Source organism: Scheffersomyces coipomensis (assembly GCF_036884675.1).
Source record: "Scheffersomyces coipomensis strain NRRL Y-17651 chromosome Unknown DFJ63scaffold_7, whole genome shotgun sequence".
NCBI classification, from domain to species: Eukaryota; Fungi; Ascomycota; class Pichiomycetes; order Serinales; family Debaryomycetaceae; genus Scheffersomyces; species Scheffersomyces coipomensis.
In genome coordinates this window covers 290,826-303,314 of record NW_027042898.1, presented here as the reverse complement: position 1 = coordinate 303,314, position 12,489 = coordinate 290,826, and the positions used below count along the sequence as shown (strand labels likewise).

General features: G+C 29.9%; 4 protein-coding genes across 4 annotated transcripts; 3 read left to right on the top strand and 1 right to left on the bottom strand. All coding sequences in view use genetic code 12, as the record gives it.

Annotated features, from left to right (window-relative positions):
* Nucleotides 1-79: 79 nt before the first annotated feature.
* Nucleotides 80-1,191, top strand: CIP1 (Cip1p). Its single transcript, XM_064907245.1, has one exon. It carries the CDS (start codon nucleotides 254-256, stop codon nucleotides 1,142-1,144), a length of 891 nt encoding a protein of 296 aa, XP_064759988.1. The 5' UTR covers nucleotides 80-253; the 3' UTR covers nucleotides 1,145-1,191.
* Nucleotides 1,192-1,987: 796 nt separating this feature from the next.
* DFJ63DRAFT_337369 (uncharacterized protein) lies at nucleotides 1,988-4,450 on the bottom strand (the record flags this gene model as incomplete). The annotated part of the gene is made up of 1 exon (XM_064908539.1): nucleotides 1,988-4,450. One exon carries the CDS (start codon nucleotides 4,448-4,450, stop codon nucleotides 1,988-1,990), a length of 2,463 nt encoding a protein of 820 aa, XP_064759987.1.
* Nucleotides 4,451-7,117: 2,667 nt separating this feature from the next.
* On the top strand, nucleotides 7,118-8,926 carry DFJ63DRAFT_315276 (uncharacterized protein; the record flags this gene model as incomplete). Its single annotated transcript, XM_064906519.1, has 1 exon — nucleotides 7,118-8,926. The coding sequence occupies one exon, from the start codon at nucleotides 7,118-7,120 to the stop codon at nucleotides 8,924-8,926; it is 1,809 nt and encodes a 602-aa protein (XP_064759986.1).
* Nucleotides 8,927-10,626: 1,700 nt separating this feature from the next.
* DFJ63DRAFT_337367 (uncharacterized protein) lies at nucleotides 10,627-11,844 on the top strand (the record flags this gene model as incomplete). Its single annotated transcript, XM_064908538.1, has 1 exon — nucleotides 10,627-11,844. The coding sequence occupies one exon, from the start codon at nucleotides 10,627-10,629 to the stop codon at nucleotides 11,842-11,844; it is 1,218 nt and encodes a 405-aa protein (XP_064759985.1).
* Between the last annotated feature and the right edge of the window lie 645 nt (nucleotides 11,845-12,489).

Here is a 12,489-nt window from a genome sequence, read left to right as displayed (position 1 = left end):
AATAATAAAATTTGACATTTATTATGTGCAGGAGATTAAGGGAGAGAGGGAGTTGTGGTGATGGTGGTGGTGGTGGTTAAATCATTATCAGAACTACTTCCACCACAGTTTTTGAAAAATTATAAATATATGGGGATATTGCTAATTCAATTATTAGTTACTTTCTTCTTTTTCATTATTATACAAGTATCAATTGAGTTCATTATATTCAATTCATATCAATTCATACACACAAATTCACAAATAAATCACAATGGGTAAAGTTTCAGTTGCAGTTATTGGTCTCAATGGTCACTTAGGTAAACCAGTTTTAGAAGCTATTAACTCAGGTAAATTCGATGATAAGATTGCTTTCCCTATCAAAGCCTTAACTAGAAAGGAACAAGCTTCCACTGACAAGATACAATATATCACTACTGAAATCAATGATGAAACAGTTTCTTCTATTTCTAAGAGTTTAGAAGGAACTGACGTTATAATTGAATTAGTTCAGCCATCTCCTGATTTATTCGCCACTATTGAAAAAATCGTCAAAGAAGTTAAACCAAAATTATTCGTTCCATCTCAATTTGGTACTGATTTAATTCAAGTTGATAAATTTGCTCCTGGTTTCTTAGGTCTTAAAACTCAACATTCAGAAAATGTTCGTAAATTTGGAATTAAAGTCGTTGATGTTATTACTTCTTTATTTGCTGTTCCAGGTGGCTTCTTATATGAATTAGTTGCTTCTGTTGGTGTGGATACTGCCACTAAAACCGTTGTTCAAAGAGGTGAACCAACTGATAAATTCTCCATTACCAAATTAGAAGATATTGGTTTCACTGTTGTTTCTTTAATCACTTTGCCAATTGATAAATTACCTGATACTTTAAGAATCCTGAGTGATGTTATCAGTTTCCAAGATGTAATTGATAAATATGAAAAGAGTCATGATGTGAAATTAACCGTTACCAAAACAATCTCTAAAGAACAAACATTAAAAGATTTACAAGAAAAATACGCTACTGGGTTTGAGTTCAAAGATTTCTTCTTTTATTTACATTCCATTGCAGCTTTAGGTTTAGACAAAGGGTTATATTATAGTGAAGTTCATAATGAGTTAGTTAACCCTGGTGAAAAATATTGGAAATGGGGTAAATTTTAAACGACTTGAATCTCACCGACCTTTTAAGCGAAAATATTAAACTTTCAAGATTGTTCTATATAGTTTAAGTATAAGAATTACTTCAATAAACATAAACTTAATGTTACAACTAAATTTTGGGGCTACAAATCACATTATCTAAAATCTTTTATTGTTTTAAGCTTACGTGCAGGTTCAACAGAAAAAGATAAAAGTCTGTCTGAAACAGTTGCAAAAAAAATGAGACAAAGAAACTGACAAAAATTGACCTTCCTATTTCGGAATCCACTTGATGTATACCCATTATTTAAATCTTATTATAGTTTTACGAGTTCGAGGTTTGGATAACTTTTATATATATATAATGTGTATATTTTAAGGTTTAATAATAATAAATGTAGAATAATAAGGTAGTATAAATTTTCCTAATATAATGAAAATTGATCTTTTTTTGGATGAATCTTTTTATCCCCCTTTATAAAAATAATATAATAATCTGTAATCTAATAATCTAAAAAAGAATAATAGTCTTTTAGCAATCAAAACCTAATATCCAAAAAGTATATGTGACAAAAACAATAAGTAATAATAATAGTAATAAAAATGGTGTATATAGCGAGAGTCTATGGGACGTTTGTGTATTCTTCTTCCCTCTTGTAATCTTGTGGTGGAAATAATTTGGACAAACATCTGTAATATTCTAATAATAATATCAACAAATAAATAAAAAATAAATAAATAAGTAAAGCAAAATGAAACTTACCCACCTGTAAAAAAAGTTTAACCTCTAACAATGAAAAAGAAGAAATTGTAAAAACTAACAAAACAAATTAATAAAGAAAACCCTAGTAGTAATAAAAATAATTAATGATTAATGGAATCAACTAAACTCTTCAACATAAAAGGTGAATCGCCAGAAGTTGATGAAAAAGATGATGTCGAACCATCTTCACCTTCCTTTCTGAATGGTAATTCACGTAATGGGGTATGGGTTTGAGATTGTGATTGAACCTGTGATGATTGAAACTGTTGTTGAGAAGGATGAAATTGAAACGATTGTTGTGATGAATGAGAAGAAAGTGGTGGTTGCTGTTGTTGCTGTTGTTGCTGACCGTATGAAGCTTGTTGTACTGACTGTTGTGGTTGCTGTTGTTGGCCCCAGAATTGTTGTTGCTGAGGAACTTGACTAAAACTTGCACTTCTAACATGACTATAACCGGGCTGATGAGATTGTTGTAGTTGTTGTTGATAGTGTTGTTGCTGTTGTTGTGGGCCTGGTCTTGATTGTTGTTGCTCAGCCAAATAACGTCTTGGAATTTGAACCAAATCATTATTCATACTCGAATATTGGTATTGTGGAGTAGTCTGTAATGAAAAACGCCTATCAAAAAATCCATGTGGTACTTGTTGCTGTTGCTGTTGTGGTTGTGATGTTTGTTGTTGCTGTGGTTGTTGTTGTTGTTGTTGTTGATTATTACTATTGTAATTACCAAAAGGATCATTCAATCTGGTTTGACTATAACTACTAGTAGGACTAGTATTAAGGAAAGATGAATTATTAGAACCAGTTGAACTTCTAGTAGGAGGAGGTGGGACCATGGTCGACATGGATAAATTCACTGCTGAAGATCCTGATAAAGTATATGGTAACCCAACCACAGCACACATCCAAATTCTAGTTTTATAAATTCTAAATAATTCCCTCACTAATTCTCTAAAATCAATTCTTTTTGATGTCGAATAATAAAAAATCAACTTTTTACGATCAAATTGATATTCAGCATCGATTAATTTCATTTGTAATAAATCAGCTTGAGTTGAAGAACTTAAAGTTGAAATAGGCGAACTAATAGGAGAATTAGCATTCATAATTCCTCCATTACTTAGTTGACCAGTAGCAGCAACAATCTTAGCTAAACATAAACGACAAGCTTTTTCTTCATCTTGTTTTTTATTTAAAATTTGGAAAATTTCATTGGTTTGAGCTAATGATACAATGGGTTTGGGGAAATGTAAAGTTGGAGGTGCCACAGATGGATTAGCCGAATTGTTAGTTTCACTCATTTGTTTAACTGATAAATGTTCATCAACAAATTCCGATTCATTTAAAGCAGCTTGTTGTTCTTGGAATTGTAATAATTTCATTAATCTAGCTTCATCAATTGAAATATTCAATTTAAAAATCTTACCTAAATCTTTACCACGATCAGCCTCAACAATAACTAAATCACCAACTTTTAAGTTAATTAAATCAGGAGATGGATTAGATGGTAAATAAAATACATCAATTCTACCCGCTTTAAACCCAACCAAAACTAATTGACAATCACGAAGGGCATTTTCAGTTAAAAATTTAGGTAATTGATAAGCTTCACCAAGATATTTTTCTTCATCAAAGAAACGTTCTTCTAATAATTTAAGGGTAACTTTAACTCTTTCATGAGGATCAGTTTCAAAATATTCATTAACCAATTGAAAAGTTGAATCCATGTTCCCAGATGATGATGACGTAGGTAAAGGTGCAGCAGGAGCAAGGACCGATTGATTATTATTAGTATTGTTATTGTTACCATTACCAAAAGCATAGATATCACTATAAGAATGTCTTCTTAATTCAAAAGGATTTAAATCACCACTTGTTGGGGAATAACCTTGGTAATCATCTTGGGGCGTGACCATAGATTGATTAGTGGTGGGGTAGCCTTGAGATTGTTGTTGTTGCTGTTGAGATTGTGAAGGTTGCTGTTGCTGTTGAAACAAAGCATTTGAGGAAGAATTGGTGGAAATGCCTGTAAATGAACTCTTATTAGATAAAGGCATAGTTGGGTAGTAGTTATTATTACTATTGTTATTGATAGCGTTAACATTTGTGTTAACTGTAGTTGAATCGGAGGGCGAACTTAAAAAGGGAGGACTTGGATTATTAGTAGGTTGAGACCAAATGTTATTTTGAGACCAAATATCAACTGAAGCTCTTCTTTGAGCTTGTTGTTGTGATTGTTGATTTGATTGTTGTTGTTGTGGTGGTGGATTTGATGATGGAGTCACATTTGTATTCGGAGTTGAGGGTTGCATGGTGGCAGTATTCCAGATACTATTATGGCGCGAGGGAGAAGTATCAGTCAATAAAGGAGGAGTGGTTGAGATGGTTGAAAGTACAGCATGATTAGAAGAAACAGGTTCAACTAATGAATTTTCAGAATGGGTTGGTGGGGTGGTTCCAACGGGATGTGGTGCGTTATTGTTTCCATTATTATTAGATGCAGCACCACTACTACCCACCGAATTCTGGGGGAGTAGATGAGGAGGTAAATTATTTAAGCTCATCATTTGGTATAATGATCTAAGGAATCTGATAAACTATTTCTGATGATAAATAGATTAGATTGATGGATGGATAGATAACAAGGTGATATTGAAACGTTTAAATAGTAAAATGAAACAAAAAGCTGTATTTCAAACTAGTTTAAAGTTTTGATAAATTTGAAAATTTGGGGTATTTTTATATTTCTGCTTATGGAGGGGAATGGTTAAGTAAACTTCGCTTTTTTTCCCTTTCCCTTTTTTGTCTTATTTTTGAATTTTTGTCTGCTAACCAAAAAAAACTATCTAGCAGAATATGAAAAGGATCTTTTTGTCTCTTTTTTGTATTTTTGTCCTTTGTCTGGAAATTATAATCACACACAGACAAATTATATAAAGCAATTGCAAGGTTTAAGTTTAGCCTATGAGGTAAAAGGTTGGGATTTGGATAAGATTAATGTTTTGATATTTTATGATTATGATACTAGATGAATTTAAAGCGTGAATAGGAGTAATTGTATATATATTCTTCAACTTTTTTGATAACAGGAGTGACACTGCTGCTTAAGATTCTTTTTTATTTTTCTTTTTTTAGTTTGGTACGGTTGGTTTGTTCTACTTTCTATTTTTAGTTGCTTTTTTTTTTCTCGTGGTTGCTTTTTGAACTGGCAAGTGTTATACCTTATATATATATATATCTATATTTAATGCAGTATGTACGATTAAGTAATTATTGAAAATCAATTAACAGTCGATCGAATCAAGCGATAACATATATTAAATCAACTGTTCTGATCCCAAGTGCTTACGATAATAAAAAAATGTCAGAAGTTTTGGTGGTGTGTTTAAAAAGAAAAAATATGTGACCACTTTATTTTTTATGTCTTTTTTTGTATGAACTATACAAAAGTTTTACAGTTTATCGATATTATTATATGTATTATGTATGTTATTTTTATTTTTATTTAATTTTATTTTTAAGACACAAAATTTTAAATGTAAAATCAGACATAAAGTTTAAAAGTGTTATGGATACAGTTAACAATCTGTCTGTCTCTAGTTAAAATTTGAAAAGTGTCGTAAAAAAGGGCTAAGCGGCTCGAATGATCTCTGATTAGTGAGTAACGTACGGTACAGTGCAGTAATGGTATATTTTTTGAGGTCCCCCCATGCGCCAGTACCTGTATATTAAACAATGCATTACGCCCTACTTATATGTAAATCAATCAATCAATCAATCAGTTATAAGTCAGGAGTTGATATCAACTTTAAAATATCAACCCTAAGTTAAATGTTTCCCCTCCATTCTAATTTGATAGTTTTTAAATGGTAATTATAATCGTATTAAACTAATTCACTCATTTTATTCCTTCACTCATCTCTTGATTATATCGTGATTATTCAACCCCACACAATACCTATTGTGTAAAGAGTAAATAAAAAAAGAAGGAAAATGTAAATAAATAATAATTATTATTAAGTACTACTTAATAATAATAATAATAATATTAAAGCAAGGATAATATCCTACTCGTACACAATGAAAAGTCTCTCTATAAAAACAATAAACTGATACAAAACTAAATAATAATAGTGAACACATACAACAACAAAAATCAAAATTTAACACACATACATGTACACATTATGTAACCACCTCTCCACTTATTCAAATCATCTCCTCCTTTTCCAGTTAACAATAACAACTGTTGATTTAACTCATTAGTTCATGTTTATTTTCATTTCTTTTCCTTTTTTTTTTTTTCTTTTTTTTTAGAATGTATTTACTTTTTTATTTTTCATTTATTCATACAGTTAATTGATTAACACAATCTGCCCCTCTCTCTCCTTTTTCTTCTCCTCTTACTCCACAAATTAGAAAATCACTGCAGATATTTTAGTTTGATTGTTTAAAAGCCTAAACTTAAACCTAGACCTAATCTTTTTATCCTACTCTTCACTAACAACTGCCAAGCTGCACTCAACAAAACTGTAAGCAATTTATTTGAAAAATACGTAAATTAATTACGTGCACGCTTAACCTAAATATTAACCTAAATAATTCTAACTTTAAAGTTTTTATTCTTTTATTCTTTCTTCTATTCTTTAAAATTAACAACTATAAGCTATTTCAGTTTATTTACGTGTTTATCTTGGAGATATAAAAATCAACAAGAATCGCGTGTGTACTACTTCACTACCAACCACACTAGTTTGATTCATTGTAGATACATCAGGTTAAATCAACTTATTCGATACACTCTAAAGAGCGGGCGGAATTATCCGCCTTTGAAGTCGCCAAAAAAAACTGGAATATAAATGCGGCTTGAAGGTCGCATAAACTGGCGTGTTTTACTCCCTATTAAGAATCACACAAATATGGTAATATATTTAAAGTACAAAGTGAATGTCAGACATGGAAGATATATAAAGAACATTCACTAAAAAATTTTATTACTCTTGCATAAGAATATAGTACCAATGCTTTGTAGTTATCTAAATTACGGGGTTTGCTTTTTTTATATTTTTTGCGTACATTTTAGACCTAGTACTCAATTGTACGTCTCTGTGCATAGTTGTTAGCAAAAAGAGCGCAATTAAAAAAGAAAAGCATTTTATAAAAACTGAACTGGTAGCTCTCCAAATTAATTATATCAAACATCTCTTCAATGTCAACATATAATATTCAGAATGATTCCTCAAATAAGTGTTAAAGATAGGTATATTGGGACATTTTTCTTGATTTACTATCCCCAACTTCCTATTGAAATAAAGATAAGAATCTTACTGTTTGCTTCTATTGAGGAGATTCTCCTAATCCAAAGCTGTATTAAGGACCATGATACAAAACAACTACCGCTTGGATTGATAACCAAAGAGAAGTTAAGTTATGAAATTGAATGTGAATACAGTGGTGAAATAATGTGGTTTCTTGGATTTCTAAATAAATATGTATCATTGATGAAGGATAAACTTTATTCAATTCCATTACAATTAAAATTCACAGATGCTAACATGTTTAAAACTTCATTGTATCTTTCAACCACAAAAAGTTACAGGGGCATTAATTTTGAATTAAATTTTGATCAGTTGAGTTATAAGCAATGCTTATCACTAATTAGCAATTACTGTGAATTAAATATTCAAGCCTTAAGGATTGAAAAAATAATTGGACTTAAACTAGATCTGCAACTTAATTTTAGTGATTTCAGAGCCCTAAAGACTTTTAATCTTGTTACTAATTATAGTCTTTTAAAGCTAACGTTATCATCATTTCAGACTATAACTGATTTGACTATTGATAACGCTTTTGATGGTCAATATTACTCAAATTTTGTTAATTTAAAAGCATTTCACATACATGTTCTGAAGGGTAGAAATTTTGAAATTCAACACGTACCAAGATGCGTTACCTCTTTGATGGTTAGTGTTAAATCTGCTCGTAAGTTTTTCGATACTACTAGAAAACTTGGTCACGTCAAAATTGAATCAAGACAAGATTGGCCACCTCAACTAGAGTCATTATCACTTGATGATCTGCAAAATAAAAGTAGGGCATTCACGGATTTATTAGGTAAGCTACCACTTAATCTTCCAGTGTTAAGTATTTGTGGTCATTCACAAAGACATATTCTAACACAAGTTTCTGAGTCAATACGGGAATTGAGTTTACAATCCACTTTCAAAATTTTAAATGAGGAACTTGTAGACTTGACGTTTGAGTTTCATAAAAATCTTGAAGCTCTAAGTTTCACTAATTTACAAATTGTTTCATTAACTAAATCGTGTAAACTTCCTAAACGACTAAAAATATTCAAAATATATGATTGTGATTTTTCCTTATCATTAAATTATTTCAAATTTGATAATTGTAAATCAACTTTGAAATGTCTTCGAGTTGGTCGTTATAAGGAACCAATTGAATTTATTAATTTAAATTTTAGCGAGTTTTCCAATTTAACAAATATTTATTTTGAGTCTTGTGGAATTAAGAACTTGTCTCATTTTAGGCCACCTTATTGTTTAAAGATATTAGAAATCTATCATAATCCAATCTCTGCCATTGATGAAAGTTGCGATTTATTCAATAATGAAAATGATTATCCTTTATTACAAGAGATCTATATTGAAGATTGTCAAATTTCATTCATTTCACAAAAAGTAGAATGGCCCATAAATCTCAAACACTTAACCATAAAAGATGAAATAGTGAAAGATTTTTATTTTAATTCTTCAATTGCAAAACATCAATCATTACGGATTCTAAGATTATCAAAGTTATCTGCCATCAAATTTTGTGATTGCATTAAAGTGAGTAGTAAATCAAATTTCACTCAATTAGACCTTACTGTAACACAAGATTTCCTTCCCACTAATCCTTATGAATTGCTTAAATTTTACGATGAAGTAAATTTGTTTCTTAGAAAAAGAGTTATTGAAAGAAAACAGGAAATTTTTCTGGATGGTGGTTTATATTTACTACTTGGCGATCTGAAATAGGAATATGTAATACTAAATCTCTTACAGCAAATGAAGTTATACACTATTAATTCTGTAAGTTCGTATATCAATTAAAATTGAAGGTTTTTTATTAGCATGAAAAACTAAGCCAAACAGTGGAACACCTGGAAGATGTACATGCAAACGAACTTATATGTTACCATCTAATCCAACTCAATTCAGTGTTTCTGGCGGTTCATTTTATTATTTATCTGACTCGCAATTTCCAGAATCAATAATTGATTTAAATTTCCTTTTGACTGTTCAAAATGTAAACATGATAGTAGAATGGCTTAGACAATTGTGATTTTTCATTTTCATTAGACAATTTCAAATTTGATTATAGCAAATAAAGTTTAAAATATCTTCAAATTAAACAAGATAAAGAACCAGTCGAATTTATAATTTTTAATGTCAGTGAATTTTCAAAATTAACCATTAATTACCACAATATCCCAATCTAGTTCTTAACATTAAGACTTCAAAGCTACAGAAACTTAACTACATTAGTGTTTGAACGTAATAATATTAATCAAGTTTCAAACGACATCTTGTGGCCAAGAAGCTTATCGAATTAGACTATTAGTGATGATACCGTAAATGAATTTAACCTCTTTAAGAGTTCAAATTTGATTGAACTAAAGTTATCCACAATTAGTGGGTACACTTTTATAACAGGAAATGCTGATATTGCTCCCAATTTATGAGTGGCACCAGGAATGGAAACAGATCAGTTCTATGATGAAATTGAAGAATACTTTAATATCGAAATCCAGGAGAGAAATATTGCAACAACAAGAGATTTTTATGAAATCAAATTCATAGAATAGATATTTCTATGACTAAAAAAGAATAAATGGTTTTTATGAATCCAAATTCTTAAATTAGTATTTTCCATATTTGCTAGATCTATTTTCTCTATAGCTATATTTTCTTAATAAAATTGTAATAATTTAAATTGTTGCTAGTTTCCTAATCAGGTGCATGTAATTTTGTGCAGAATCTTAATCAAGCATAAGAAAAGTTAACAAACATCATATCAAGAATCATCATTTACTTTGAATGTATAATTTCTATTGGACGTATATTTCGAAATGAAAGTATTGCCAATGACACCTATTCTTAATGCTGAAGAGAGATATATAAATATATTCTTTTCGATTTATTACCCCAAGCTTCCTATTGAAATAAAGATAAGAATTCTTCTGTATGCTTCTATAGAAGAAATTCTTGTATTCCAGACACTAGTTAAGGATGATGAGATCAAAAATGTTCATCTAGAATCAATAACCAAAGAGAAATTACGTTATGAAATTAAATGTCAAGCCTGTACCGAACCATTGTAGTTTCTTGGTTTTCTTAATAAACATGTGTCATTGATGAAAGATAAACACTATTCAATACCCTTACAATTAACTTTTAAGAGAAGTCAAAAGTTCCGATCGTCATTGTACCTTTCAAGCATTACAAATTACAGTGGTATAACTTTCGAATTAAATTTTGATGAGTTGAGCTATATTAAATGTTTGTCTTTAATTAGAGGTTACTTTCAATTTAAAATTCAAGCCCTCAGGATTGATAAAGTAACTGGACTTCAATCAGATCTGCATCTTGATTTTAGAGGTTTTAAATTCCTAACGAAGTTTCATCTCGTTACCAACTACAGTTTTCTAAACATTAATTTATCATCATTTGAATCTATGACTGATTTGACTATTGATAATGCATTTGATGGAGAATATTACTCCAAGTTTGTTAATTTAAAAAGATTTCATATAAATGTTCTGAAAGGTAGAAATTTTAAAATTGAACATGTACCAAAGAGTGTCACATCATTAAAGATTACAGTCAATTCAACCAATAAATTTAACGACTTTGATGCTAGAAATGGGCATGTTAAAATTAAAGCAAGACAAGATTGGCCACCTCAACTAAAATCTTTATCACTTGATGATCTGCGAAATAAAACTAGAGCATTTACTGATTTATTAAATAAATTACCACTCAATCTCCAGCTGTTGAGTATCTGCGGGCATTCACAGTGTCAAGCTCTATCACAGGTCTCAGAGTCAATGTGTGAATTGAGTTTAAAATCCACGTTTCAAATTTTAAATGCTAGCCATGTTGATTTAAATCTAGAATTTCATTCTAAACTCACGACTTTAAGTCTCGATAATCTAAAGATGATTTCTCTGACTAAATCATGTAAGCTTCCCAATGGATTAAAAATATTCCATTTATTTAGTTGTGATTTTTCCTTATCATTAAATAATTTCAAGTTTGATAATTGTAAATCAACTTTAAAACGTCTTCGAATTAGTCGTTACAAAGAGCCATTTGAATTTATCAACTTGAATTTTAGTGTCTTTTCGAATTTAACTGATATTTGCTTTAATTCATGTGGAATTAAGAGTTTAACGCATTTTAAACCACCATATTGTTTGAAAAAATTAGAAATCTATCATAATCCAATCTCAACCATTGATGAATCATGCGATTTATTCAATAATGAAAATAGTTATCCTATGTTGCAAGAGGTATTGATTGAAAATTGCAAAATTTCAAAAATTTCACCTAATGTTGAATGGCCCATAAATCTCCAACATTTGACAATAAAAGATGAAAAAGTGAAAGAGTTTTATTTTAATGCTTCAATTGCAAAACATCAATCATTACGAATTTTAACATTATCGAAATTATCTGCTATTAAGTTTTGTGATTGTGTTAATGTGAATAGTAAATCAAATTTTTCTCAGCTAGACCTTACTGTAACACAAGATTTCCTTCCTACTTCTCCTTATGATTTACTTAAATTTTACGATAAAGTACATTTATTTCTTAGAAAAAGAGTTATTGATAGAAAACAGATAATTTATAAGTGTGGAACGTTACGATTATTTCTTGGTGATCTCAAATGAGAATAATTGCTTCAAAGTTTTCAATATATGTGTTTAAATTGATCTAGTTTACTGTACACGAATTTGCTATATGGATATTTCTCATGAGTTGCAATAAATACGCCTAAAGAATAAATTAGACTTGAAGACGATGCTAATACAAACTCAAAGTATTTGAACTTACTGTCACTGATGGTTGTTTACCTATTAGTACTTATGGAGTCCATAACTTTTATGATAAAATACAATTACGTCTTGGAAGGAGCTGTAATGTTAAAAAAAGCTCGGTTTGGAAGCAATATAAGTTTGATACTTTGTGAACTGTACTCGAAACATTAAGTATAGTTTATGTAAAGTGAATAGATCCAACTAAGGTAGAAATTATATATAGCCTTAAATAAAATAATTTTCGACCACATGGTTGTAAAAAGGTTTGCTAAAAACTTTAAAGCCAAAAATTTGATCTTAGTGATGATTTGCATTACAAACATAAACGGTTAGAAATCTGGTTATTTAAGTACATCAGATTCACAGTCAATCGATCGTGATCTTCAATATGAAAATAGTTCATAATTATACTAACGTAACGTAACATTATCATTTATACGAGTATTTATGTCGTAAGCGGGGCTTTAGTGCGAACCTCACTAAAAAATGATTTAATGG